The sequence below is a fragment of the Canis lupus genome, chromosome 9, assembly GCF_048164855.1.
Source record: "Canis lupus baileyi chromosome 9, mCanLup2.hap1, whole genome shotgun sequence".
Lineage (NCBI taxonomy): Eukaryota > Metazoa > Chordata > Mammalia > Carnivora > Canidae > Canis > Canis lupus.
Window position 1 is genome coordinate 49,312,580 of NC_132846.1, and position 26,467 is coordinate 49,339,046.

The 26,467-nt window shown below is 36.9% G+C and overlaps 2 protein-coding genes across 4 annotated transcripts in view; one reads left to right on the top strand and one right to left on the bottom strand.

Annotated features, from left to right (window-relative positions):
* Window positions 1–3,219, bottom strand: part of AREL1 (apoptosis resistant E3 ubiquitin protein ligase 1) — a 42,168-nt gene extending 38,949 nt beyond the window's left edge. For both annotated transcript variants that reach the window (XM_072839337.1, XM_072839336.1), the window contains exon 1: window positions 3,081–3,219. The gene's annotated coding sequence lies outside the window, so the exon portion shown is untranslated. The remainder of the gene's footprint in view (window positions 1–3,080) is intronic.
* Window positions 3,220–3,245: 26 nt separating this feature from the next.
* Window positions 3,246–17,853, top strand: FCF1 (FCF1 rRNA-processing protein). Of its 2 annotated transcripts, XM_072839340.1 has the most exons (8): window positions 3,246–3,324; window positions 3,631–3,698; window positions 5,680–5,751; window positions 6,341–6,489; window positions 11,140–11,212; window positions 15,346–15,433; window positions 16,599–16,693; window positions 17,585–17,853. In XM_072839340.1, exons 1-8 carry the CDS (start codon window positions 3,322–3,324, stop codon window positions 17,631–17,633), a joined length of 597 nt encoding a protein of 198 aa, XP_072695441.1. In that variant the 5' UTR covers window positions 3,246–3,321; the 3' UTR covers window positions 17,634–17,853. The 2 variants fall into 2 exon arrangements, with proteins under 2 accessions (XP_072695441.1, XP_072695442.1); XM_072839341.1 differs by lacking the exon at window positions 3,246–3,324 and having other exon boundaries at window positions 3,440–3,698.
* Window positions 17,854–26,467: the final 8,614 nt, after the last annotated feature.

Below are 26,467 nucleotides of genomic sequence, written 5' to 3' on the forward strand. Positions count from 1 at the left end.
CTAATGTTTAAAAAGTAAAATGATATACTAGAATCTGTTAAGCTCATTAAGTATTTGTTATATGGTTATGTTGTGATAATTAAATATATACATTAAAGATTTTATATATTTATTCATGAGAGACACAGAAAGAGGCAGAGACATAGGCAGAGGGAGAAGCAGGCTCCCTGTGGGGAGCCTGATTCAGGACTCGATCCCAAGACCCCAGGGTCATGACCTGAGCCAAAGGCAGATGCTTAACCACTGAGCCACCCAGGCACCCCAATAATTAAATATATATTACACAACAGTACTCTGACCTGGACCACTTCCATAAAGATGAACAGGTAGAGTAATTCCTGTGAAAGAGTTCAATTTGCATACCTCTGTTGAACAATCTACCATAATATATGTGTTCACCAGTCTATCTCCAATACAGATCTGAGCTCTTCAAGACTAACCAGTCCACTGCCTAGAGCAGAACGGGCCCTTAATACATGCCTTCTGAATGAAGGCACGTGCAGCACTAATGTACCTCTGAGGTATCCTTATGAGCCAATTTGGTATCAACACCTTAGGAGCAGAACATGCTGTATACCATGTGACATATTTAGGAGACAGTCAAGTTAACTGAAAAATAATTAATGGCAACTAATGTTGAAAAAAACTTATATCACATCGGACATAAAAATAAGTGTATAAACTGTAGCTTGAAAATGAAGAAAATATCTGTGAATTAGTTTTTTCCCCTTGAAGGCCACCAAAGTCAATCTATCTTTAACTTTCTAACATTGAAACATAAGAGTTTTAAAAGAATCTTTCATTAATCCATAATTTTATAAAGAAATTTGTTATTAACTTAGATTGGTAAGTAAGACCAATTAGTGAATGGAATGAAGTCCAAGCCCAATTATGTGTTCAAAACTGTGGGTTGAATGCCTTAAAAAATTCTTTCTCTTCAAGACTGCAGAAAAATACAAAACAACTTTCTTGACTGCTGAGAAGGACTAATAGTATTTCTTTTTCTCACAAGTATGTAATCAAAAGCAATTACTTTCTGCCCCCCCCATTGCCATCAAAGCATGCTATACCTCAGTACTTTAATTTTAGACTATAAGAATGTCAGATTGCAATCAAATTACAATTTAACAAAAACATTTTTTTTATGTTCTCATTCCCTGTGGTGTTCCTACACCAATTTAGCTCCCTCTCAAATATTAACAAGGAAACAAGAAAATGCTCAAAATAGATACTACAAGTTACTTGTTTTTAAAAAAGTTTATTATTGTTCATGGATTCCAAAATTCATGGCACAAATTACCAGGAGAGTGTTTTCTGTCAACAGCTGAACTTACATGTGAATTACTTTTTAATTATATGCAGTTTTTCCTTTGACCCCAACTATATACTGGTCAGTGCCCTTATGTTTAAAATAAACAACTGGTCATGTTCACTTGAAAAGGTTTTTGCCTAATCACCAAGGGGTTCTAGTGCATCAAAAAAGTGGTTGCTCTCAGTTCTACCCATGAATGACAGCTTGCAGACAAGCTGTTTTGATGAGATTAGGAACTTCTGACCGCAAATGAGGTAAAAAAAAGGTACACATGTTATCAGCAGACGGTTCAATAATAAAACTGTTTCAACATCAAAAACTCAAGAGCCTACAAAGTCAGATATGTGAACGACAAAGCTATCTAAAATACCTATGAGCTGAAAAGAAAAAGAAGAAATATGTTTATACAGAAATCAACATGACAAATCATCCTGCAACTGAGCGTTTCAACTGAAAACTTCATAAGGTTCTTGAAGATATCAACACATTCAAGTTCCAAAACAGAGCAACTATATTAAAATACGAACAGCATAAAATTCAAATGTCACCACATGTTGGAAGACATACACTAATAATAGAAAACACTTTAATAGGGTTTATTTGTGGTAGGCACTGTTCAAGGGACTTCACATTTTTATTCATTTAGTCCTGATAACATCCCTATGAGACAGGTACTATTAAGATTATATCTCCACTTTACAGATGAAGGAACTAAGGCACAGATAGATTAATTCACCCAATGTCATACTGCTAGTAAGAGGCAGAGCAGGAGTTTAATTCCATTAGTCAGACTCCAAAGTTCATGTTAACCAATGCACTGTGTTTTATGCAATAGCCAGCTTAAAAAAAAAAAAAAAAACCTAATAACCTTTTTGGATTTCAAACATTAGAATAGTTTTGTGCAAGATGAAAAGTACACAGGCTTCGGAATCAAATCAAACCCGAACACACTGCTAGGCAATGTCAAGCCTCGGCTATTCCACATGTAAACGGATGATACTTAAGTTACTGTGAAGGTCAAAGAAGATAATAGAATTAAAGTGCCAAGTACATATACAAGATAGAGGTTCTTAAGTTCACAGACATCTAGAGAGTCCACGGACGGGTTTCAGTCTCTGAGTCTCATCAATTGCATGAAAAATGTTGTTATGTAGCCTTTTTTTTTTTTTTTTTTTCAAAGAATCGTCCCTGGCGGTCCACAAACCTTCAAGGGTTACCTGATCTCCGAAGGCTAAGAACCACCGAAGTACACAGCGGCTACTCAAAAAAAAAAAAAAAATTCTCTTTCCCTTCTTATCCTCAAAAACCATTCCTTTTCCATTAAGGGTGATAAATAAACCAAGGCTTTCCAATAAATGTCAATTATCCCCTCGCCATTTTCCTGGTTTGGTAATTTAGTAACATATGCAAGCTTATGCCCCAATTTTCTAGAGATGGTCTAAAAAGTAGGCGATGATTCATCCCTCTCTGCACCGACCCAAGTACACGGTATTCACTCGAGAGAATCGTGAGAATCGTGCACCCAGCTGCACGAAGCACCGTGTCAGCTAGGACAACAGAGTAGGCACTACAGCTTCCCAGCTGCACCGTAGAGACCTGACACCCCCAGCGCTGAGGGATGAGGAGAATGTGTTTCCCTAAAGTACTGGAAAACCGAGAATTCCGTCCCCCCGCCCCGACCCCCTGTCCTGCCTCTCCGGAACTCTGATGCAGGCGAGGTCCTCGGGGCACTGCTCCGAGCTAGAGCGGTGGTGGAGAGGAACGTTACCCGAGCAGCGAGGCGAAGTCCCAGAAGTGCTGCCCGGGGCGACGCCGCAGTACCCGGGACGAGACTGGCTCAAGATCCTCCCAGTACAGATCTCGGTTCGGGCTGGGAACCGGCTCCAAGCTCTTCCGTTTCCCAAAGCGGCTTCCGCTTCCGGGCTAGCCTTTGCCGGAAGCAGTATTTGGATGACGCAAAAGTGTCGCGCAGTCGGTGATTCCGGAAGAAACAAGAGTGCGGCGTGAACATGGTGAGGGGAGGGTCGGAGAAAGGGTTTTGTCGCACCACGTTTTGGGAGGAGATGGAGCCAGTCATCCCTTAGCCAAATTTCCTCCGTATTACCCTAATTATTGTCATCGTGGTTGTGGTTCTTAAACTGCTCCCAGCGGTGCCTGTTCTACTCTTCCGAGTGGGGAGAGGAGAACCAGGTTGGGGGCACAGAGGATGAAGTGCTGGGTATTTGAGGAAGAAGAGAAGGGAATGGACAAAAGAAGAGAAATAACTCAAGAAGATACAATGTATCCAGTTCTTTTAACTCTAAAATTTCTGTTTCAAGGGGAAGCAAAAGAAAGCAAGAAAGTATGCGACCATGAAGCGAATGCTTAGTCTCCGAGATCAGAGGCTGTGAGTATCGGGAATCAAGCTGTACCCAAAGATATGAGAGTTAGGAGGGCATAAGTAGTAAAAACTTTGTTGTTATTTTGTGTTTACGTGTAAAATTATGTATTGTGTCTTGGATTTATATAGCGTAACATAGTAGGCAAGTGTGAAACAGCCACTAGATGCTGAGCAATTACACTGGAGAAGGGAATGGGGATTAAACATTCCTGAAGTGTTCGCTCTGTTTTCCGCCTTTTTTTATAAACTTTATCTACCGTATCACATTTAAGCCTCCTAACAGCTTCGTAGGTAGGAATATCTTTGTTTTTGCCATTACATTACTTATATTCCCCCCCCCCAGGGGAAAAAATACCTTTTAAAATTGTTGAAAGATGGTGAGGTCAGAGGCCATGTTTGTCTTGTGTCCCAAGCACCTGCCACTTAAATAGTTTTTTTTTTTTTAAGATTTTATTTATTTATTCATGAGAGACAGAGAGAAAGAGAGAGAGAGGTAGAGACACAGGCAGAGGGAGAAGCAGGCTCTGTGCAGGGAGCCCGATGTTGGACTCGATCCCGGGACTCCAGGATCACGCTCTGTGCCAAAGGCAGGCGCTAAGCCGCTGAGCCACCCAGGGATCCCCCCCACCTTTTTTTTTTTTCTAAAGATTTTATTTATTTATTCATGAGAGACACACACAGAGAGAGAAAAGAATGGGAAAACACCTAGATGTCTTCATTTTATAAATCTTATAAAAATCCAAACCTCTGCGAGAGAGTGGAATGATATTCCCTATTGTAAGCTTCCCTGCTTCGGTGAAGAATAGACAAAGTTATGAAATAAGGACTGGTCCCAGGGCATCTGCCTGGCTTCATCAGTAGAGCATGGGACTGTTGATCTCTGAGTGGTGAGTCCAAGCCCCAGGTTGAGCCTAGTAGAGTTTACTTTAGAAAGAAAGGAAGGAAGGAAAGAGAAAAGAAAAGAAAGACTAGCTTTTCTTTTGTTTATTAGCCTTAGAACAAAGGAACAGCCTTCAGAGTTATCAAATTGTATTCTCAGCCTTTAGTATGTATTATGTAATTTTTAGGGAAGTTGCTTCATTGATAATATTTTATTTTCAGTTAAGGGTTAAATTTTGTGTGTATAGTTTTACATTTTAGTCTCTTATGAGTCATATGGAGGAATCTTTTTCCTCCCTACTGTTGGAGCGTTTGAGTCTTTAGAAGATAAATGTCAACCTGTTTCTCCATTGCATTGAAGTGGATTTTGATCCTTTTTTTTTTTTTTAAATGTCTTTTTAGGGATCCCTGGGTGGCGCAGCGGTTTGGCGCCTGCCTTTGGCTCAGGGCGTGATCCTGGAGACCCGGGATCGAATCCCACATCGGGCTCCCGGTGCATGGAGCCTGCTTCTCCCTCTGCCTGTGTCTCTGCCTCTCTCTCTCTCTCTGTGACTATCATAAATAAATAAAAATTAAAAAAAAAGATAAATAAAAAGACATTTTTTTTTAAATTTTTATTTATTCATGATAGGCACAGAGAGAGAGAGAGAGGCAGAGACACAGGCAGAGGGAGAAGCAGGCTCCATGCACCGGGAGCCCGATGTGGGATTCGATCCCGGGTCTCCAGGATCACGCCCTGAGCCAAAGGCAGGCGCCAAACCGCTGCGCCACCCAGGGATCCCTGGATTTTGATCCTTGATATGAAGAGCTTCTGACAAAAAATGATAATATAACTAACTAATATAATTAACAATTTGTATGGATTATTGGCTATTTTTAAATTTTATTATGTTTAACTGATTATGTTATTTTCAGCCTACTTCCCACACAGTTATTTGTGCTTAAAAAGGGTGTATTGATATGAACATGAAGAAATCACAAAGTAGAATTCCTCTGTAAGAAAAAAAAGAAGAAACTTTAAATGTTGATTAAGATTATAACTGCTATGATTTTTTTCTTCTCTCTTTCATTTTTTTTCTTGCGTTTAATTTACTTTCTTTTTTCCTAGTAAAGAAAAGGATAGATTAAAACCTAAAAAGAAAGAAAAGAAAGATCCCAGTGCACTCAAGGAAAGAGAAGTGTGAGTAATCAAAAATTTCAAGTTTTCCTTTGAAACTAGAGGAGACATTTTAGAACCATAGAATTTTTAGAAATCCAGGCTTTCCCTGAGCTGATTTGCTCAGTCATTTGTAAGTCTGACACAACTATGCAAATGAGAGTGATACTAGTGAAAATGTATCCATTCCAGTGGTTTGAAGGTTTTTGGATTTCATGGAGCAGTAAAATTTCCCCTAAAATCTTGGGAATTAGATCTAGAATTATTAATTTTTTTCTTTCAAAAGATCTTTCAAAAGAGGCAATTGTTATTGTTTAACACACCAGCATTTGAGGAAGAATGTATCACCAAAAATAGTAAGCAAAAAATTTCAGGGTCATTTCTTTTAAATAAGTACACTTAACTTTATGAAGCTTCAGTATATGTTCTTATTATCTCATTTTCCCCTAGATTGGTAATGGATATATCATAACAGGATTTTTTAAGATTATTTCCAATGAATAAGGAAAAAGCTTAATCTATAGCAAACAGTTTGAAGCAGAGACTTCATTTACAATGTTGATATCAAAGTATCAGTGTAGACATTACTTTGTTTTGTGTCTTCTTCCTTCAGCCCCCAACATCCTTCCTGCTTATTCTTCCAATATAACACACAGCTGGGCCCACCTTACCACATCCTGGTTGATACCAACTTTATCAACTTTTCCATTAAAGCCAAACTTGACTTAGTACAGTCAATGATGGACTGTCTGTATGCCAAGTGTGAGTATCATACTTTTGCATTTCTCTTGACATTTGTACAGAATAATTATAATTATCCAAATACATGAAAAGAGGGGAGTGGGGTCCTAGTTTTTGGATTTCTGGTCATTTAATTTGCTCACAGTAGCCATGATGATTTTCAGTGAATTGAAATGTAAAGCAGACTTGACTGGGAATAATTAAACTTCACAATTCGGAAAACATTTAGCCTACTTTGACTATTGTTGTGGACATCAATTTTGAAAGTAGGATGGGAATTTTTTGTTTTAGAATTTTGGATTTTAAAATTCTGGGCAATAAAAATTTATTACATTTTTAAGAATATATATTCTTTTACATTAAGGAGGAAACATTCTCCATTCCACTCTATTGTGGAAAAGCTAAATAAGATATTTTGCCATTTATGATGACAGAACTAGAAGTAATGCTTTTTAACATTTCCTAAATTTATTCAGTTTGGTATTTATTTGTACCACAAAGGACCAGAAGTAGTTTACACATAGGTATGCAGTTTACCATTAGTAGCTTTCCCTTGTATTTGGGTCCCCTCCTTTAGTGATCTTCCTTCACTACCATGAGTAAGAAAGAAAATCTAGGCCATGTGTAAGAGAATCACTTCCTAATAATGAGATCTGTTGCATTTTGTGATGGCATTACATTTGTTTATTTTCCAGTCATCTAAAGGTACAAATGAAAATTAAACTTCACTTTGCCATAAAGAATACATAAAAGGAAAAAATTTATGCCTCCTTTAATTTTGAAAGGATGCTGTATAATGAACATTTATAGAGTGATGGTAACATAAATGTTGCTTTGATTTATTAAAATGGGGAAGATGGGGGAGGGAATGTGATGAGTAAGAGAGCTAAATTATATTAATATGTGAAGGTAACCACCAAATGAGAAAAATAGCTAATAAAGGAAAATAGTGCTCTTTAAGAATCAGAATTGGTGGGGTGGGCTAGGATCAAGGAACAGTAAATTTTCCATACAGACTTTTCCTTATCTTTTTAAGCTATGTACATGTAATACTTTAATTTTTTTTAAGCTTGTAGAATAATAAAGAGTAACCTGAAATTGGGACACTACCTGCCTGTGAGAGTGGACTAGGGTGGTCTTGGATGGGGGAAGACACTTAACTTGGTAGACTCTTTGTATTCCCGTGGTGTTTTTTATAACCATAAATAAAGTGTGCTAGCTGCTTATCTAGGAATGCTGTGACCTACTTATAAATGAAATGGATGGAGGGTTCAGGCATGGCCCTTTGAAGGTGAATTGTTTCCTTGACTGTATAGTTTCATCACTGTTATCTAAATGGTGACTATTCAGGATAGCTTTCATCCTAGAGGATTGCTTTCTCTAGATATGGATACCTAGGAGTACAGTTATAATATGTACAGCTAAATGCTCTCACTGTGCCTTTTTTAAAAACAAACCTATTGGGGGCATTTCAGTGGCTCAGTTGGTTAAGCGTTGGACTCTTGATTTCGGCTCAGGTCATGATCTCAGGGTTGTGAGATCTAGCCCCATGTTGGGCTCCATGCTGGGCATGGAGCCTGCTTAAGTCTCTCTCTTTCTCCCTCCCACTCTGCCCTTTCCTGTCTCTAAATAATAATAATTAATAATAATAAACATAAACATAAAAACAAACTTGTTAAGGAAAATACCACTTTCTACAGTTTTCTGTGTAATAATACTTCAAAGGAAAGGATGAAGAAACATTAAAAATTTGGTTACCAAAAAAAAAAAAAAATTTGGTTACCTAGGAGGTTCTATAACTTTTTTAAGCTTTAGCTATTTAATTTTTCCTCACTTGGCTTTATACCTGAAGGAAGACCTTTAAAGATGCCCCTTTGACTTTTCTTAGCTCCTGGTCCCATTTCTGCCTGATATTCCAACAAGTAAGGGCAGTTAGCTTTCCATCAGCTTTCTTTTCTGCCCATGAGTCCTTTTCTCTGTTACCTTTCCTTTCTTGATAGTCCTCTTCCTGGGCCTACTTTCCTACTCTAGATGCAAGCCCTCCTTAATGCCCATCACCCGATTACCTCATCCCCCCACCCACCTCTCCTCCAGTAACCCTCAGTTTGCTTCCCATGATTAAGAGTCTCCTGGGATGCCTGGGAGCATTATTGGGGGCATCTCAGTGGCTCAGTGGTTGAGCGTCTGCCTTTGGCTCAGGGCATGATCCCGCAATCATGGGATTGAGTCCCGCATCAGGCTCCCTGCATGGAGCCTGCTTCTCCCTCTGCCTGTGTCTCTGCTTCACTCTCTGTGTTTGTCATGAATCAATAAATAAAATCCTTTAAAAAAAAAAAAAAAAAAAGAGTCTCCCATGGTTTGTCTTCTTCTCTGATGACTTACCATTCAGTTTCTCTCCCTTCCCTTATAATCCTCTGTGTTGTTTCTTATATTCCACATGAGTGAAGCTATGTGATAATTGTCTTTCTCTAGTTGACTTATTTCGCTCAGCATAGCATAAAAACATTTAAGCTCCCTGTAATACCTTTCCTTAGAGAGGAACAGTTTTTATTTTTATTTTATTTATTTATTTTTTTCTAGTAGGCTCTACACCCAGTGTGAAGCCCAATGTGGGGCTTGAACTCACAGCCCTGAGATCAAACCTAAGCTGAAATCTAGGGTCGAATGCTTAACTGAGCCACCCAGGTATCCCCTTTAAAACTTCAGATACAAACTGCAAAGTATAGGTTATTTTTGTTTATTTTATTAATGAAAATGGATCATAGGTAATTTACTATTTATCTTTGTGCCTTTTTTAACAGCTTTGAGATATAATTCACATAGCATTTAAAGTAGATGATTCAATGACTTTTAGCATATTCAAGGTCAATTTTAGGATATTTTATTACCCAAAAAGAAACTCGGAACCCCTTAGCCATCATCGCCAACCTTTCCCATCCTCCTCCCCTAGACAACCACTAATTTGTAGTCTATTTCTATAGATTTGTCTATTTTGGATATTTCATTAAATGAGACTGTATAATATTTTATTCTCTTCCATTTAGCATGTTTTCAAGGCTCGTCTGTGTTAAAACATGTATCAGTATATCTTTTATTTTCATTACCAAATAACATTCCATTGTATGGCTGGGATCACATCTCACTCATCCATTTTTTTCTTATTTTTTACAGTTACATTTTGTATATTACATTTACATAAAAGTTTAAAACTTTATTTTAAAGGTTTTTTATTTATTTGAGGGACAGGGAGAACAAGAGAGCACAAGCAGGGGGAGCATCAGGTAGAGGGAGAGGAAGAAACAGGCTTCCCCCTGAGCAGGGAGCCTGATGCGAGGCTTGATCCCAGGACCCTGGGATCATGATGTGAGCCGAAGGCAGATGCTTACCCGACTGAGCCACCCAGGGGCCCCTTGCACAAATATGTCTTTTTTTTTTTTTTTTTTTTACAAATATGTCTTAAACATTTTTCTGTGTCAATATGTATAGTGGACCTCATTTTTTTTAAGTTTACATAATATTTATATAATTTTTAAAAGTGAATATCCTATTAGATATTTGGGTTACTTGTAGTTTTTGCCTTATTATAAATAATTCTATAATGAATATCTGTGAATGTCTCTGTTAGGGTGGAGTAATTCTTTAGAATACATTTCTAGAAGCTGTATTATAATATAAAAGGATATGTAAAAATAAAAATAAAAGGATATGTATATTTTATTTTAATAGGTATTGCAAAATTGCCCTAAAATAGTAATATGCATTTGTACACCTACTAACTTAGTGTGAGAATACCTATTTCCTCAGTATTGGGTATTTTCCTTGCTTAATCTTTGCCTCTTGAATAGGTAGAAAGTAAAATCTTGTTTCAATTTGTATCTCTTTAATTAGGCTTAGATTGAGCACCCTTATGCTCACTGATTGTTATATGTCTTCCTCTATGACCTGAAGTGTATGAACTGAAATATACCATTGGTGGTTAAGAATCTAGTCTGTAACTGCCAATCTCCATTCAAGTCTTGGCTTCACCATTTACTTCTACTTGCTTCTTTGTGCCTTAGGTTCCTGATCTATAAAATGGGGGTGCTAATAATAACAATGCTACCTGGTAGGAATTATTCTGAAATTAAGTGAGATAATCCTCATAAAGTGCTTGGCCCAGTGTCTGGCAGATAACATTTAATTTAAACTCATTACAAACAAGCTCTTTGTATGTTAAGAAAATTAGCCCTCTGATGAATGTATAGAAATATTTTTCCTAGTTTATTTTTATTTTAATATGACTTTGGTAGCTGTCAAACAGAAGTTTTCTATTTTTATGTGATGAAATTACATTTCCTAATTAATTGCATGGATTCTTTTGGTTCACACTTAAAATTTTTTCTATCTAGAATTTATTTTAAGAATGACAGAGGTCCAGCTTAAATTTTCCCTCAGATACATTCATGACATTTTATGAATCTGTGGGTTTGAGATAGTTCAGTTTGCTAGTTTCCTTACCAATAGGGATTTTATTCACTTCTCGTTCTGTTGTTCATTTCAGCATGCTTATTCTGCTGTCATTCTGGAAACCTCATGGGTCTCTTAAAGACTCTCAATGGGATATAATTCAGAGAGAGTCAAACCAGTTCCTTCACAAATTCTATCATTAATATGTATTTTTTTTCCTGGCAGGTATCCCTTGTATAACTGACTGTGTAATGGCTGAAATTGAGAAACTGGGACAAAAGTATCGAGTGGCTCTAAGGTAGGAAGGAGCTGGTCTAGATTGGTATACTGAAGATTTCTTTTGACCTTCCTTCATCTATTCAGTGTCCAAGGATTTCTTGGATAATTCGTTTAAATAAAAACTACACAAAACTAGTAACAATTTATGATCAAGAAAGCAAACATTTGGAGGTTAGAGAATCTTAAGCTGAAGTGGGTTTTTTTTTTTTTTGGATTTTATTTATTTGAGAGAGAGAGAAAAAAAATGAGCCAAGGAGGGGACAGAGGGAGAAGGAGGCTACGCATTGTGCAGGAAGCTTGCCATGGGGCTCTGTCCCAGGAGCCTAAGATCACAACGTGAACCAAAGTCAGACGTGTAACTCAACCACCCAGGCACCCCTAAGCTGAAATTTTTGAATGAAGTTAGTCATATTGGTCTTGTAGGAATTCTTTTAAGTTCCTCTGGATTTTCAATTAGAAAGTGTCTTTTTATTAGTTATTAAGATACCTCTTTTAGAATCTCACACGTAAAGGATTCACATTCTAAGTTTTGAGCTTACTCTAGAAAGTACACTTGAGTTAAAAGTAGTGGTTCCTGAAGTATGGTCCATGGACCCCTATGAGTCCCAGACACCTTTGCAGGAAGTCCACAAAACTATTTTCATAATATCAAGACGTTGTCGTTGTCACTGTGCTGACATTTATCCTGATGGCAGAAAGGCAGTGGACCCAAATAATACTAGTAGACTGTATTCTTCACTGACATTCACTGGCAGTTAAAAAAACAAGAGCCAACACCCAGGGGTGCCTGGCTGGCTCCGTCAGGAGAGCATGCAACTTTTGATCTTGGGATTATAAATTTGAGCCCTAAATTGGATGTAGAGATTACTTTAAAAAAAAAAAAATCTTTAAAAAGAACAACAACAACCTAGAGTCACTTAAGAATATCCTTGATGAAGCAGTAACACCTGTTGACTTTGTTAAATATAGACCCTAGAGTACACATCGGTATTCCTTGTGATGAAGTGGGTAAAGTATACCTAAAGCACTTCTGCTGCTACCCAAGAGTGAAACCTACCTCAATGAAAAGCATGTGTGTACTTGTTTAGATTATGAGCCAAACCAGCTACTTTTGCATGGAATGTCATTTTTATGTGAAAAATAACTGACAAACACTGATTTTTCAGACTTTAGCACTTAGCAGATAGTTTCTCTAAAATTAATGCAGTGAATCTGTTACTTAAAGGAAAACAACTGTATTAGTTACCAATGATAAAATTCAAGCTTCCAAGTGAAAAATTAGAGTTTTGAAAAGTCATGAATTTATCACATTCCCAATACTAAAGACCTTTCTGTTGAGACCAGTGAAGATACTGAGTATGATTTTTTTTGTTACTGTATAAAGAAATTTGGAAGATTTGTGTAATTCAGCGAATTGGTATTTTCCAAATGATCATTGAATACTATTACAAAATCATGCGTGGGTAAAAGATTCATTCGAGGTCCAAGATGTACCAGTGAATTTGTGTGTGTGTGTGTGTGTGTGTGTGTGACCTTTTAGAGGTGTAAATTACATACTGTAAAATTCACCAGGGAAACTGAGTGGGGAAAAATTAGAGAGGAAGACAAACCATGAGAAACTCCTAACTCTGGGAAACAAACAAAGAGTTGCGGGGAGGGGGAGGACTGGCGGGGTGGGGAAGGAATAGGGTAACTGGGTGACAGGCATGAGGGAAGGCACATGATGAGATGAGCACTGGGAGTTATATGTTGGCAAATTGAATTTAAATAAAATATTTTTTTAAATAATGAAAATAAAAAAATTCACTGAATTTCTATAATTTGATGGGTTTGGCAAATGTGTACAGTTATGGAATCACCATCATAGTCATGAAATAGAACATTTCTGTCGTCCCAGAAGTGTGATTCCATTCATATGAAATTCCAGAAAAGTCAGAGCTATACTAATAGAATATAGTGGTTAACTGGAGCTGAGCATGAGAAAAGTGGATTAACTGCAAAGGGATACAGGGAACTTTTTTGTAGTGATGGAAGTGTTCTATAGCTCAATTGTGGAGATAGTGATATGGATATATAAATTTGTCAAAACTCATCAAATTTTACATGATAACCAGTGAATTTTATTGTATTTCATTTATACCTAATAAAGCTAACTTTTTTAAAGGCAAAGAAAAAAAAAATAAAGGCAAAGAAAAATGGGAACCCAATGTATAAGAGCATTGTTCAGCTGAATGGAAAAGTGATAAACTATCAAAATATTGAATATTACTGTGGAAAGAAAATTAAATTCTTATTTTACCTCTTTCACAAAAATCAGTTCAAGGTAGATTAAGTATCTAGGCTTTTGTGGAAAATACAGAGAATATCTTAGTGATTTTGGAGTGGGCAGGGCTTTCTGAAGAAGTCCAAACCGTAATAGAAAACTAATCAATCTGACTATATTGAATACAACTGTGGAACAAAAGATAGCATAAAGAAAGCAACACAAGAAGCCACAGATAGTGAGAAGATATTAGTAATGCATATAATCAACAAACGGCTTATTTTCAAAATATATAAAGAAGTACAAATCCATAAGAAAAAGACAAAACCCTTAAATTCACAAGGAGATAATCATTTCATACCTAGCAGACTGGCAAGAATTGAAGTCTATTTAACAATGCCACAAGTGGTTGAGACGGGGGACCAATGGAATTCTCATACTCAACAGATAAGAATGTAAAGTGGACAGTCACTTCTGAGAGCAACTTGGCAATATCACAGCAGAAAGTTCTGTCTTCCCAGCCCTGTTTCACTGTCCTCTGCACACTCTTCTTCCCTCCAGAAACATGTGTTTGGTCTTCCCTCACACCCTTGAGCCATTTTATAGATGTTTGGTACCCTGTTTGGAACATGCCTGCCTTCACTTTTTTTGGGAATACTGTTTTGTATTCATTTTATTTAACCTCCATATAATTTTGTTTTTTAATTATACATACTAAATCCACAGTGACTTAGCTCTGAACTATTACAATATGGAGTATTTTTCTCTCACTTGGTACCTATGTGATGCCTTGTATTTTTATTCAGTTTGTAATTCATCATCGTTATGTAATAGGAAGAACATGGCTCTGGGAATCACAGATTTGGGACTTTTTTTCAAATTTGTAGGAAAATAACACGTTTATTAATGGCAAACTATAAATATATATATACAATAAAAAGTAAAAGTCCTGCTTATTCAACTTTGTCCATTCTTCTACCCTAATGGTGATAACTGAGAAGGGTTAGTGTATAGTATGTATATGTTTTTCCAAGCCTTTTTTTCTAAGCAAATGCAAATGTAGAGAAAGAAAATGAAAGAGATTTATGTTTTCTTAATTGAATCATATATGTATATTGTTCAATGACTTTTTTATTCAACAGTTTGAATTTTTTTCTTTAAGATTTCATTTATTTATTCATGAGAGACAGAGAGAGGCAGAGACATAGGCAGAGAGAGAAGCAGGCTCCACACAGGAGCCTCTATGGGACTCGATCCTGGGACTCCAGGACCACACCCTGGGCCGAAGGCAGGCACTAAACCGCTGAGCCATCCAGGGATCCCAGCAGTGTGAATTTTTTGAGTTTGTTTATTCAGCAAGCCTTCCATGTTGGTAGACAGCTGTACTTATTTTTTAAAAAACAAGATGGGACACCAAAATATATTTAACTTTTATCTTGATGATGGGTGTTCAGATTATCTCCAGTTTTTCACTATTATAATACTGGCCAGCCTCATGCCTGTGTTGTTGCACATTTGTGTAAGACAGCTTCCCAAAGCGAAGTGGTTGGGTTAAAATTGATTTTGAATCCTAGCTTTTCCCAGCTGTATACTTTGAACAAGTACAATTAATTAATCTCTCTGAATCTGCTTTCTCATTTGTAAATTGGAAACATAGTAATTCAGAATTCTGTGAAGATTATATGACCTAAGGCACACCAGCTGTCAGTCAGTAAGCTTTCGTTCTCTTCTCTGTTAGGTGTCTTTCCAATTAGAAGATAAGGTGCAGAAGGAGAGGGGTGCCTTAAAATCTCCACATAGGTCAAGTCATTCTTATTTCACAGATCAAGAGTCAGAAAGTTATCCCATTGCCTGAATGTTGTCATTAATCCAGTTTTGTAACCCTTTAGGATTGCCAAGGATCCGAGATTTGAACGACTGCCATGCACACACAAAGGAACCTATGCAGATGACTGCTTAGTACAGAGAGTAACTCAGGTATCATCAGTTTCTAAATGTTTACTCTGTGCTTCACAGGAAGCATAGATGCCTCTTGTACTTGAGGAAATGGATTGGAAATGTATACTGTAACTTTAATGGGAAAATCATAGGCTTGGGGAGGAGACATGGGTTTCAAATCTCAGCACCTGCATTTACTGGGTATGTGATGTGGGGCACTTACTGATCCTTATTCCACAAATCATTTATATAAAATGCTGTGAGTGTACATATAATATCGGTTTCACCTCCCTGTGAATTAGAAATCATCTATTTCCATATTCCTCATGCAGGAATTTTGTTCCTCTCCACCATGCCTAAGCAAGAGTGTTTGTCAGTTACATCTGAGTCTCCCAGGATGCTATCTTAGTACCCTGGAATAACTAGGTTTTTGATTCTTCTGTTCTGGCCTCCTTGTCAAGCACCACAAGAACTTCTGCTCTTGATTACCCTTATTATAGCCTCTCCCTGCTAAGGATAATCATCTTCATTTGATGACCACGCTCCCATCTCTTAAGCCATTCCATTCCATGGGTAGAGATAGCATTTGCCTTACTTTCCCACAGCACAGCTGACACCAGGTTATGAATCTTTTCAAAACTTAATGGGAGATTGGGGTATGACAAGTAAAACATGAAACAACTGGCAGCTAAATGCTACTGCCTTCAGAGCTGCTAGACTCAGACTTGTCCTGGAGATCCATTCCGGCTTCATTGCCAAGGCAGTAGCCTACCTCTACCACTAGAAGGTCTCAGGGTAGGCCCAAGCCCAGAGATTCCAGGAAAGGTAAAAGCTGTACCCTCTGATCTAAGGCATTTACTCTGCCTTTGCATAGTCTTTTGGGGGTGTTTCCCAAAACAAAGAAATCATCTGCCCTAAATGTGAAAGTCCCTTCCACTTATGAGACAAAAAACAATTTGCAGCTCTTAAATAGTTTTTCTATCTTCTCCCCCTCAAGATTCTTAGAACTACATTCCCCGAGGCAACTTGTTTGTGTTTTATAAATATGAGCTCCTAGATCATAGTAGGTATTCAATAAATTATTATAACCTTTCCTTTGCTATTTACTGTGAAAATGAGTAATTCTCCGGATTAGCCAGTGTACTATTACTCAGTATCACTAAGTAGACTTAAAGTATGAACACTCAATGGGTATCTTTTACAGCACAAGTGTTACATTGTGGCCACAGTTGACCGGGACCTTAAACGAAGGATCCGGAAGATCCCTGGAGTTCCCATCATGTACATTTCTAACCATAGGTGAGAACTGTCTCTTGGGGAAGTAATTAAAAGTATATAGCTGATGTCAATTAAAAATGAGGTCAGGTTATGGGAAAATTTGAAAGCGATTGTTGTATCAAATGCTCGCATAGTTGTATTTGAAGAAATGAGAGGAACAAGAACAAGGACAAAAGATAAAGCTAGGACTTGGGAATGAGGCAGACATTCCCACTGTTGTAGTAAGATCGCTAGAAGAAACAGATGTGTAGCCTTTTTTTTTTTTTTTTTTTTTAAGATTTAAAAATTTATTCATGGGAGACATAGAGAGGCAGGCCCTCTGTTGCTGCCTGATGCAGACTCCGTTCCAGGAACCTAGGATCACGACCTGAGCTAAAGGCTGACGTTCAACCACTTGAGCCACTCAGGTGTCTCGAAATGTGTAGCTTTAAATACAAAGCAGTAATTTAAGTTAAGCTAATCTTTTGGCCAGAAATATCTTTTTTTTCAAAGCTTAGTATATGTGATCAGCACCTCATCTGGGAAACGAAAAGCTTATTAAAAAAAAAAAAAAAAAAAAAAAGCTGGTCTTTACCCTGTTTGGATGTTCTCATGCCAGTGCTCAGACTCCCCACTTTTCAACCTGGGAAGAATACAATATAGTGGGAAGAATATGGGCTGGGAGAAATTGGGCTTACCTGGACTCAGTGCCTGGCTCCCTCACTTGTTAACTCTCTGGCTTTGAAAAATAAAGATACTATATTAAAAGCATTTTGCTATAAATCATTTATTATGATATCCCTTTAAAATTTTCCCACTGACAAAAAGGATTCATAATGGGGAGGTGAAAGTATTGCAGGCAGTAAAGGATGGGATTTTAGGTGGATTCTGGACCCATCTTTCTTACCAGTGTTAATTTTTTGTCCTGATCAGGTACAACATTGAGCGGATGCCAGATGATTATGGAGCCCCTCGGTTCTAATTCTTAAAAGATCGTTTTTCTGTCTTCTTATACCAACTTTTTCTGTTGCCAGTTCATATTAGCAATATGCTATAGTATGAATTATTCTTCTTACCCATTTGCTCTGTTATGAGCTGAGTATGGTTAAATATATTCATTTTTTGATGTTTTGAAATCAGTATTTTGTATCATTTTAAGTATTGTTGAATCTTTCTATAAATCAGATGATTGTTTAATTTGATGGTTGTTTTATATTCATTTACTCAACAAACATTTATTAAAGTTATATTACGTACTTAGTAAGGTATGGTCCTGCTCGCAAGACATTCATATTATAATAGGGGAAAAGAGAAACATGTATATGAATAAATATAGTAATATAGTGATGCCAGATTAAAACTCTATAGGCAATAGACCTGTGTATGAGGAAAGAATGATTTCTTTCTCCTTGGTGGGAATGGAGAGGGAAGATAGATAGGCTAGAGGTAGTAATATTTGAGTTAATTTGATTTATTTATTTATTTTTAGTTAATTTAAAAAAAAAACCAAATAGGTGCTTGCCTAATATGTGAAGTAAAGAAAATTAGCATAGGAGGCATATGAACAAAAGTATGGAGACATGGAATGGCTGCTTGGCCTGCCTAGACAGCTACCAGAAGGTTTTTCTTACTGGAACATAAGGAAAAGAGATCTGTACCACACCTGAGGCTCCGAGGGAGGAGGTGGGCTAAGAGGGGGCCTTATATGACATACTAAAGGGTTTGGGCTTGATTGTGAGGTCAATAGGAGCTTATTTGAATTTTAACTAAGGTGAAAAACAGGATCAGATTACATAGTTTAAATGATCAGAAGGTAGTGTAAGGATAGACTAATAGATCATTAAAATAAACAGACCAATATATTTATGGCAAGTTGGTGTATTATCAAGGTAGTATTTCAAATCTGTGGGAAAAGGAAACTTTATTGGAAGGCCAAATAGTATGGAGTAATTCTTAGTGGGGTTAGAATCCTGATTCTACCAGTTACTATCTGTATGAGTTGGGTACGGTATGTAACCATTTGGTGCCTTCCTTGCTCCCTCTTTAAAATGTGTTTTCTGATCCTCACAACAAGCCTGATAAGATGGGATGAAATCAAATAGTACATGACAATTGAAGTATTGTTCAGTAAGGTGTCAGTGATTATTATCATAGTGACGAGTTGGCTATCCATTCAAAAAAGTTTTAGTATTCCTACTTCATATGCTTCATGAGAATTCATTTCAAGTGGATCAAAGATCTAAACCTTTTTCTTCTAAGCAATGGAAGTCTTAGGGAAAAAACACCAAAAAATGCCTATAATTTTTTGATAGAATTCTTAAATAAGATGAAGAATGTAAAAACCATTAAAAAAAAAAAAAGGGTTGGTAAGTGTGACTATATTAAAATTAGATTTGTGCAAGGCAACCCCCCAAAATTAAGACAAGTGGCTGGCCAAAAGATCTTCCAGTATACATAATAGGAGTGTGAAGAAATGAGTAGTTATGCGATGCTAAGAAGAGTGCAGATAGATATAACCATTTTAGACAGCAGTTTGGCAGGAGCCATTAAAATAAAAATTACAGATATCCAAGGAGCCCAATTCTATTTTTTGGTTTTTATAGGTATTATGCAGGTGGTTTTCCTTAAAATACGTGGTTAATGTGTTATAAGTGAATAAGTATAATATAAATGTGTAAAGAAACATTCACACGTGAGTACAAGGAAGTGTCTAGAAACATCTTATTGCACCACTGTTTATAGTAGAGAAAGATTGAGAAGAATGTAAACTTCTATCAAATGAATCTTAATATAGTTACATCTATACAGTTGACCCTTGAACAATGGTTAGGGGAGCTGATGCCCCACACAGTTGACGTTTTGTTCCCCAGAACTTAACTACTAATAGCCTATTTGTGACTGGAAGTCTTAGTGGTAACATAAACAATGAATTAATATTCTGAACGTTACATGTATTATATGTGTTATATACTGTATTCTTTCAATAGCATAAACTAGAGAAAAGAAAATATGAAGAAAATCATAAGAGCAAATATGTTTCTAATATTGTACCAAAAGAAACCTGACCCATGCGGTTCAATCCCATATTCTTAAAGTATATATGTCCTGAGCATTTAAAAAGAATGAAGTAGATTTTAAAATGGGCAAAAGACTTGAATAGATGGTTCTCTGAAGAAGACATACAGATGATCAAAAAAGCATATAAAAAGATGCTTAACATCACTAATTGTTAGGAAAATGCAAACCAGAACCACAATGAAATACCACTGCACACCTATTCAGATGGCTACTATTGAGAATAAATAAATAATGAGAATTGACAAGGATGTGAGGAAATTGAACCTGTTGTGCACTGTTAGAAATACAAAATAGTACAGTCACTATAGAAAACAAAATGGCGGGCAGCCCTGGTGGCGCAGCGGTTTGGCGCCGCCTGCAGCCCAGGGCGTGATCCTGGGGACCCTGGATCGAGTCCCACGTCAGGCTCTCTGTATGATGCCTACTTCTCCCACTGCCTGTGTCTCTGCCTCTCTCTCTGTCTCTATGAATAAATAAATAAAATCTTTATAAAAAAAAAAAAAGAAGAAGAAGAAAGAACACAGAATGGCGGGCAGCCCTGGTGGCGCAGCGGTTTGGCGCCGCCTGCAGCTCGGGGTGTGATCCTGGGGCCCCGGGATCAAGTCCCACATCCAGCTCCCTGTGAGGAGCCTGCTTCTCCCTCTGCCTGTGTCTATGCCTCTCTCTCTCTCTCTCTCTCTCTCTCTCTGAATAAATACATAAAATCTTTAAATAAAGAAAAGAAAAAGAAAACAGAATGGTGGTTTCTGGAAGAATTAATGGAATTACCATATGATCCAGCAACTCCACTCCAGAGTGTATACAAAAGAATCAACACAGGATCGTAAAGAGATACTTGCACACCACACCTATGTTTACAGCAGCACTATTCACAATAACCAAAAAGTGGAAGCAATCCAAGTGTCCATCAACAGATGACTATTCGAGTAATCAAAATGTGGTATATACATATAATAAAATATTGTGCAGCCTTAAGAAGGAAGAAAGTTCTGACCCATACTCTAACATGGATGACCCTAGAGGACGTTTATGCTAAGTGAAGTAAGACAGTCACAAAAAGACAAATACTGGATTCTACTTACATGAAGTACCTACAATAACTGAATTCATAGAGACATGGTAAAAAGGTGGTTCCCAGGGGCTGGAGGGAGTGGGGAATAGGAAGTTTAATGAGGATGGAGCTTCAGTCTTCCAAAATAGAATTATGGAGATTGGTTGCACAGCATTGTAAATGTACTTAACGATACTGAACTATTCACTTAAACATGGCTAAAATGGTTATTTTTATGTATATCTTACCACAATTAATAAGAGCTATACTACTTAGTAATGTTAAGAAAAAGAAGCAACTTGTAGAACAATTAAGTATGGTGTGATAAGTGTTTTCCTTTTTTTTTAAACCACAAAATTACAAAATTGTTTATATGGTAATAGACATATATGGATAGAAAAAGGTCTGAAAATAATTCTTTTCCTAGCCTCCCTTCTCTGCTAACAGAATTCCTCTTAGGAGAAAACCATTGTTACAGGACTGGATTGTGGCTCACTCCTACCCCAGCACATAGTATGGATATTTCATCTTCCTGGTTGGACCAATCAGACTATCCTTATTCCCTTTGCCATTGTTCTTATTTCAAACCTGGGAGATCAAACTCAAGTGAAATAGTCTTACCCAGAGTGTTTACTGGAGAGTTGCTCTCTTTTTCTGTGGGAGAGCCTTTGGGTAATGTAAAGTTGGAAACTCAGTGATCAGATTTGGCAATACATTGGAAACGCTGGCTTGGTTTTTACTTTGGTTGTATAGTCAAACTTAATCCTAACTAATATAGGATGTGTGTCAGAAAGAAGAAATGGGAAGGAAAACTGAATTATTTAAAAAACTCAAAAAAAAAACAAACTCAAAAAAAACCCCTCAAAGAACAAAATAGGTTTTGTCAAAACCCATTGAACTGAATCACTGGAGATTTGCATATTTTGCTATCTGTAAATCAAAAAAGAAAAAAATGCAGAAGAGAGGAGGGAAGAAGAAATAATGATAAAATAGAGAAAGTAAGATGGTAGAGAAAAGTACAAATTCACAGTAGTCATGATGTATGTGATTAGGTAAGTTTTCTTATTAAAAGACAAATATACAGGTTGGATATTTTTAAAATCTTGTGGCTGTGTGGTATTACAAAACACACCTAAAATAAAATGACACAGAGCAGTTGGAAATGATAGGAGAATACACTGACTGCACAACCCAGTAATTCTACTCCTAGGAGATACACCCAGGAAAAATGAAAACAATATTCACACAAAGATTTGTACACAGTGTTTACATTATCTTTATTCATAAAAGATAAAAACTGGAAACAACCCAAGTATCTATGGATAAGTGGATGGATAAATTGTGGTGCCTTCACACAATGGAATACTATTTAGCAATAAAAAGAATGAACTGATACAGCAACATAGATAAATCTTAAAATCAAGTAGAGCAAAAGAAGCCAGACACAGAAGAATATATACTATATGATTCCATTTATATGAAACTCTAGAAAAGACTAATTTATAGTGATGGGAAATCATTAATTACCTGAGGTTGGGTGGAAGGTTGGCTGTGTACAGATACAAAGGAATTGGGCGGGGGGGGGGGGGGATTATGGAAATATTCTATATCTTAATTGTTGTGATGGTTACTTGGATATATTGATTTGTCAAAATGCATTTTAACCTGTACACGAAATGAGTACATTTGTTGTGCATAGATTATACTTAACTAAAAGATGGGAAAAGATGCAAAAAAATATGCTGTTCGAATAAGCAATATGGAAAACACAGAGGGTTTTTTGGTAGCCTAACATCAGTTTCATGAACGTCCCATATACACTTGGAAAGGAGGTACAGTCTCTGTTACCATGATATTATCAGGGTAAAAGTTTTGATATTTATCCATAAGACCTATCTAATTGTTTAGGTCTTCTCTATCTTATTTGACTCTTTGATCTGTCTCAAGCTGAGAGGAATACATTAGAGTCTCCTGATATTAGTATGTTTTGTTTATTTCTCCTTGTGCTTCTTACTTAGTTTCCACTTGATGACAGTTGCTACTGTGTGGTTCTGTGCATGAGTACTCATAACTGATAGGTTTCTTGTGAATTGTAGCCTTTTTTTTTTTTTTTTTGGTTTTTTGTTTGTTTTTGTTTTGTTGTTCTTTTGTTGTGAATTGTAGCCTTTAGTTTTATACTGTATCTATTTTGTCTCATTGAATGCATTTGGGCCCAAATTCTCTTTTCTTTGATGTTAAGAACAGGATCTCTGCTTTCTCTTTGTTTTGTTTTTTTTTTTCTTTTGTAATACATTTATTTGCCTTGTATATGTTTCGCTATTTTTAATTTTTTAAATTTTTTATTTTTTGTGAATTTCTTATCTTGAAACTGAGGTGAGCTGGTGTGTTTTATCTTATAGACAGAATTGCTAGAAACCAATCATTTCTTTGTGCTCTTTTTTCTTTCTTTTTTCTGAATGAGAGTATTCACTGTGGTTGTCCTACTCCTATTACAACAACTGTGTGCTTGGTATATGAGGGCAGATCATTTGCCCTCTTATTGCATAGGTCTTTAGATAAAAAAAAGCCACACCTGATAAGGATACTACTACATATATGCCTTGCTGTAGAGACTCCTATACTTTTCCTAGGTATCCTGAATTTTGAGCCTGATGTCATTACTGGACACAATTTTGAGAATGTCTCTGGGGAGCAGGGGGTTGTATGTACTTGGCCTCTGAGAAGGAAAGTGAGGCAGTGAGGCCAGCATTTGGTAACAAAAGGGTGGAGTGTAGCAGTTGTTGTGCTGCTCAGCAAATATTCCCAACTCTATTTTATGAACCCAGGGTAGGATTGCTCTTCCCCACCATCTCTGAAGTTAGGGGTGGCAACGTGAGTGAAGATGACATTCATTTCTAGGCAGAAGCTTTAAAAGTCATTGTGTGATTAGCTTTTTTTGCCCCCTTTGTTTTTTTTTTTTTAATTTTATTTATTTATTCATAGACACAGAGAGAGAGACAGAGACACAGGCAGAGGGAGAGGGAGAAGCAGGCTCCATGCAGGGAGCCCGATGCGGGACTTGATCACGGGTCTCCAGGATCACACCCCAGGCTGCAGGCGGCGCCAAACCGCTGCGCCACCAGAGCTGCCCTGTTTTTTCTTTACAGTCATGAAGACAAAGATGGAAACTTGCTTTGTCTGGATCCCAGCTTAATGATGGGAACATCAGAGTGAATGATAAATAAGCATTTGTTATTTTAAACTATGAAATTTGGATTGGCTTTTTGTTTGTTTTTATTACCGTAGCATAACTTATCTGTATCAGCTAATAAAGAGCATGTTAAAAAGTCTGGGTTAGAACAATTAGAAAAAGAATTAAAGGCAACCAAATAGGAAATGAAGAAGTAAAATTATATCTGTTCACAGATGATATGATCTTACATGTAGAAAACCCTAAAGAAGCCATTTTTATTTTTAAGTTTTTATTTTAATTCCAGTTAACATACAATATAATATTAGTTTCAGGTGTACTAAAGAAACCGTTTTTAAAACTGTTAGAACTAATTAATGCATTCAGCAAAGTTTCAGGACACAAAATCAACATGGAAAAATTAGTTGTATCTCAGTATACTAACAACGATTAATTCAAAAAAAAAGAAAACAGGATCCCTGGGTGGTGCAGCGGTTTGGTGCCTGCCTTTGGCCCAGGGCGCGATCCTGGAGACCCGGGATCGAATCCCACATTGGGCTCCCGGTGCATGGAGCCTGCTTCTCCCTCTGCCTGTGTCTCTGCCTCTCTCTCTCTCTCTCTGTGACTATCATTAAAAAAAAATTTTTTTTTCAAAAAAAGAAAGAAAATCCTGTTTACTATGGCATCAAAAAGGATAAAATACTTTAGGAGTAAACCTAACTAAGGAGTGAAAAACTTCTATACTGAAAATTACAAAATGTTGCTAAAAGAATCAGAGAAGATACAAAGAAATGGAAAGACATCCTGTGTTCTTGGATTGGAAGACTCAATATCATTAAAATGTTCATATTACTCAAAATGATCTACAGATTCAGTGCAATTTTTATCAAAATCCCAATGACATTTGTTTGCAGAAGTAGGAAAAAAATGCCGAAATTCATATGGAATCCCAAGAGATCCTAAATAGCCAAAACAATCTGAAAAAGAAGAACAAAGTTGGATACCTCACAATTCCTGATTTCAAAACACACTACAAAGCAATAGTAATGAGGACAGTGTTGTACTGACATAAAGACAGAGATATTGACCAGTGGAACAGAATAGAAGGCCCAGAAATAAACACTTGAATATATTAAATGATTTGTGACAAGGGTGCTAAGACTACAAAATGGGAAAAGGACAGTCTCTTCAACAGATGGTCCTGGGGAAAACTGGATATCCACATGCAAAAGAAGGAAAAATGACTCTTGCACCATAAAATTAACAAAGATTAACTCAAAGTAGATAAAGGCCAAAACATAAGACCTAAAACTAAGAAAATGGGGAAAGCTTGAGGATATTGAATTTGGTAATGATTTCTTATATATGACACCAAAAACACAGGCAACAAAAGCAAAAATAGACAAATGGAACCACATGAAATTTAAACGATTCCTTCTTTCAAAGGAAGCCATCAACAGAGTGAAAAGGCACACTATGGAATGGGAGAGAATATTTTTTTTTTTATGATAGTCACACACAGAGAGAGAGAGGCAGAGACATAGGCAGAGGGAGAAGCAGGCCCCGTGCACCGGGAGCCCGACGTGGGATTCAATCCCGGGTCTCCAGGACCACGCCCTGGGCCAAAGGCAGGCGCCAAACCGCTGCACCACCCAGGGATCCTGAGAATATTTAGAAAGCATACATCTGACAAGGGATTAAAATCTAGAATGCATTAGGAACCTCTATAACTTTACAACAGAAAAAACAAATAACCCAATTTAAAAATGGGCAAAAAGACCTGAATAGACAATTAGCTGAAGATATACAGAAAACCAATAAGCACATGAAAAAATGCTCAATATCCCTAATCATAAGCTAAGTGCAAATCAAAACCATGATGAGATACCACCTCACATCCATTAGGACAGCCACTATCAAAAGAACAGAAAATAAATGTCAAGGATACAATCAGTATCTGATTAATTGGAACACTTGTCACTGTTGGTGGGAATGTAAAATGGTACAACCACAATGGAAATAGTATAGTGGTTTCTCAAGAAATCAAAAATAGAATTACCATATGATCTGGCAATCCCACTTCTGTTTATATATCCAGTAGAATTCAAGGCAGGATCTCAAAGAAATACTTGCATACCCATGTTCATTACAGCATTATTCACAATAACCAAGAGTGGGAGCAACCCAAATATCCACTGATGGATGAATGGATAAAGAAAATGTAGTATATACACACAATGGACTATTATGCAGATTTTAAAAAGAAGGAAATCCTGTTACATTCTACAATATGATAAACATTGTTCTAAGCAAAATAAGCCAGCCACAAAAAGGACAAATACCATATAATTCCACTCATAAAGTGTCTACAGTAGCTAAAATCAGAAACAGAGAATAGAAACATGGTTGCCAGATGCAGAGGAGTGTGGGCAGGAGACATTAGTGTTTAGTGGATATAGAGTTTGTTGTGCAAGATGCAAAAGTTGTAGAGATTTTTTGCACAACAATGTAAATATAT

Coding starts and splice junctions, on each gene's coding strand:
- FCF1 (XM_072839340.1), top strand. Junction 11,213..15,345: donor AAGTATCGAGTGGCTCTAAG/GTAGGAAGGAGC, acceptor GTAACCCTTTAG/GATTGCCAAGGATCCGAGAT. Junction 16,694..17,584: donor ATGTACATTTCTAACCATAG/GTGAGAACTGTC, acceptor TGTCCTGATCAG/GTACAACATTGAGCGGATGC.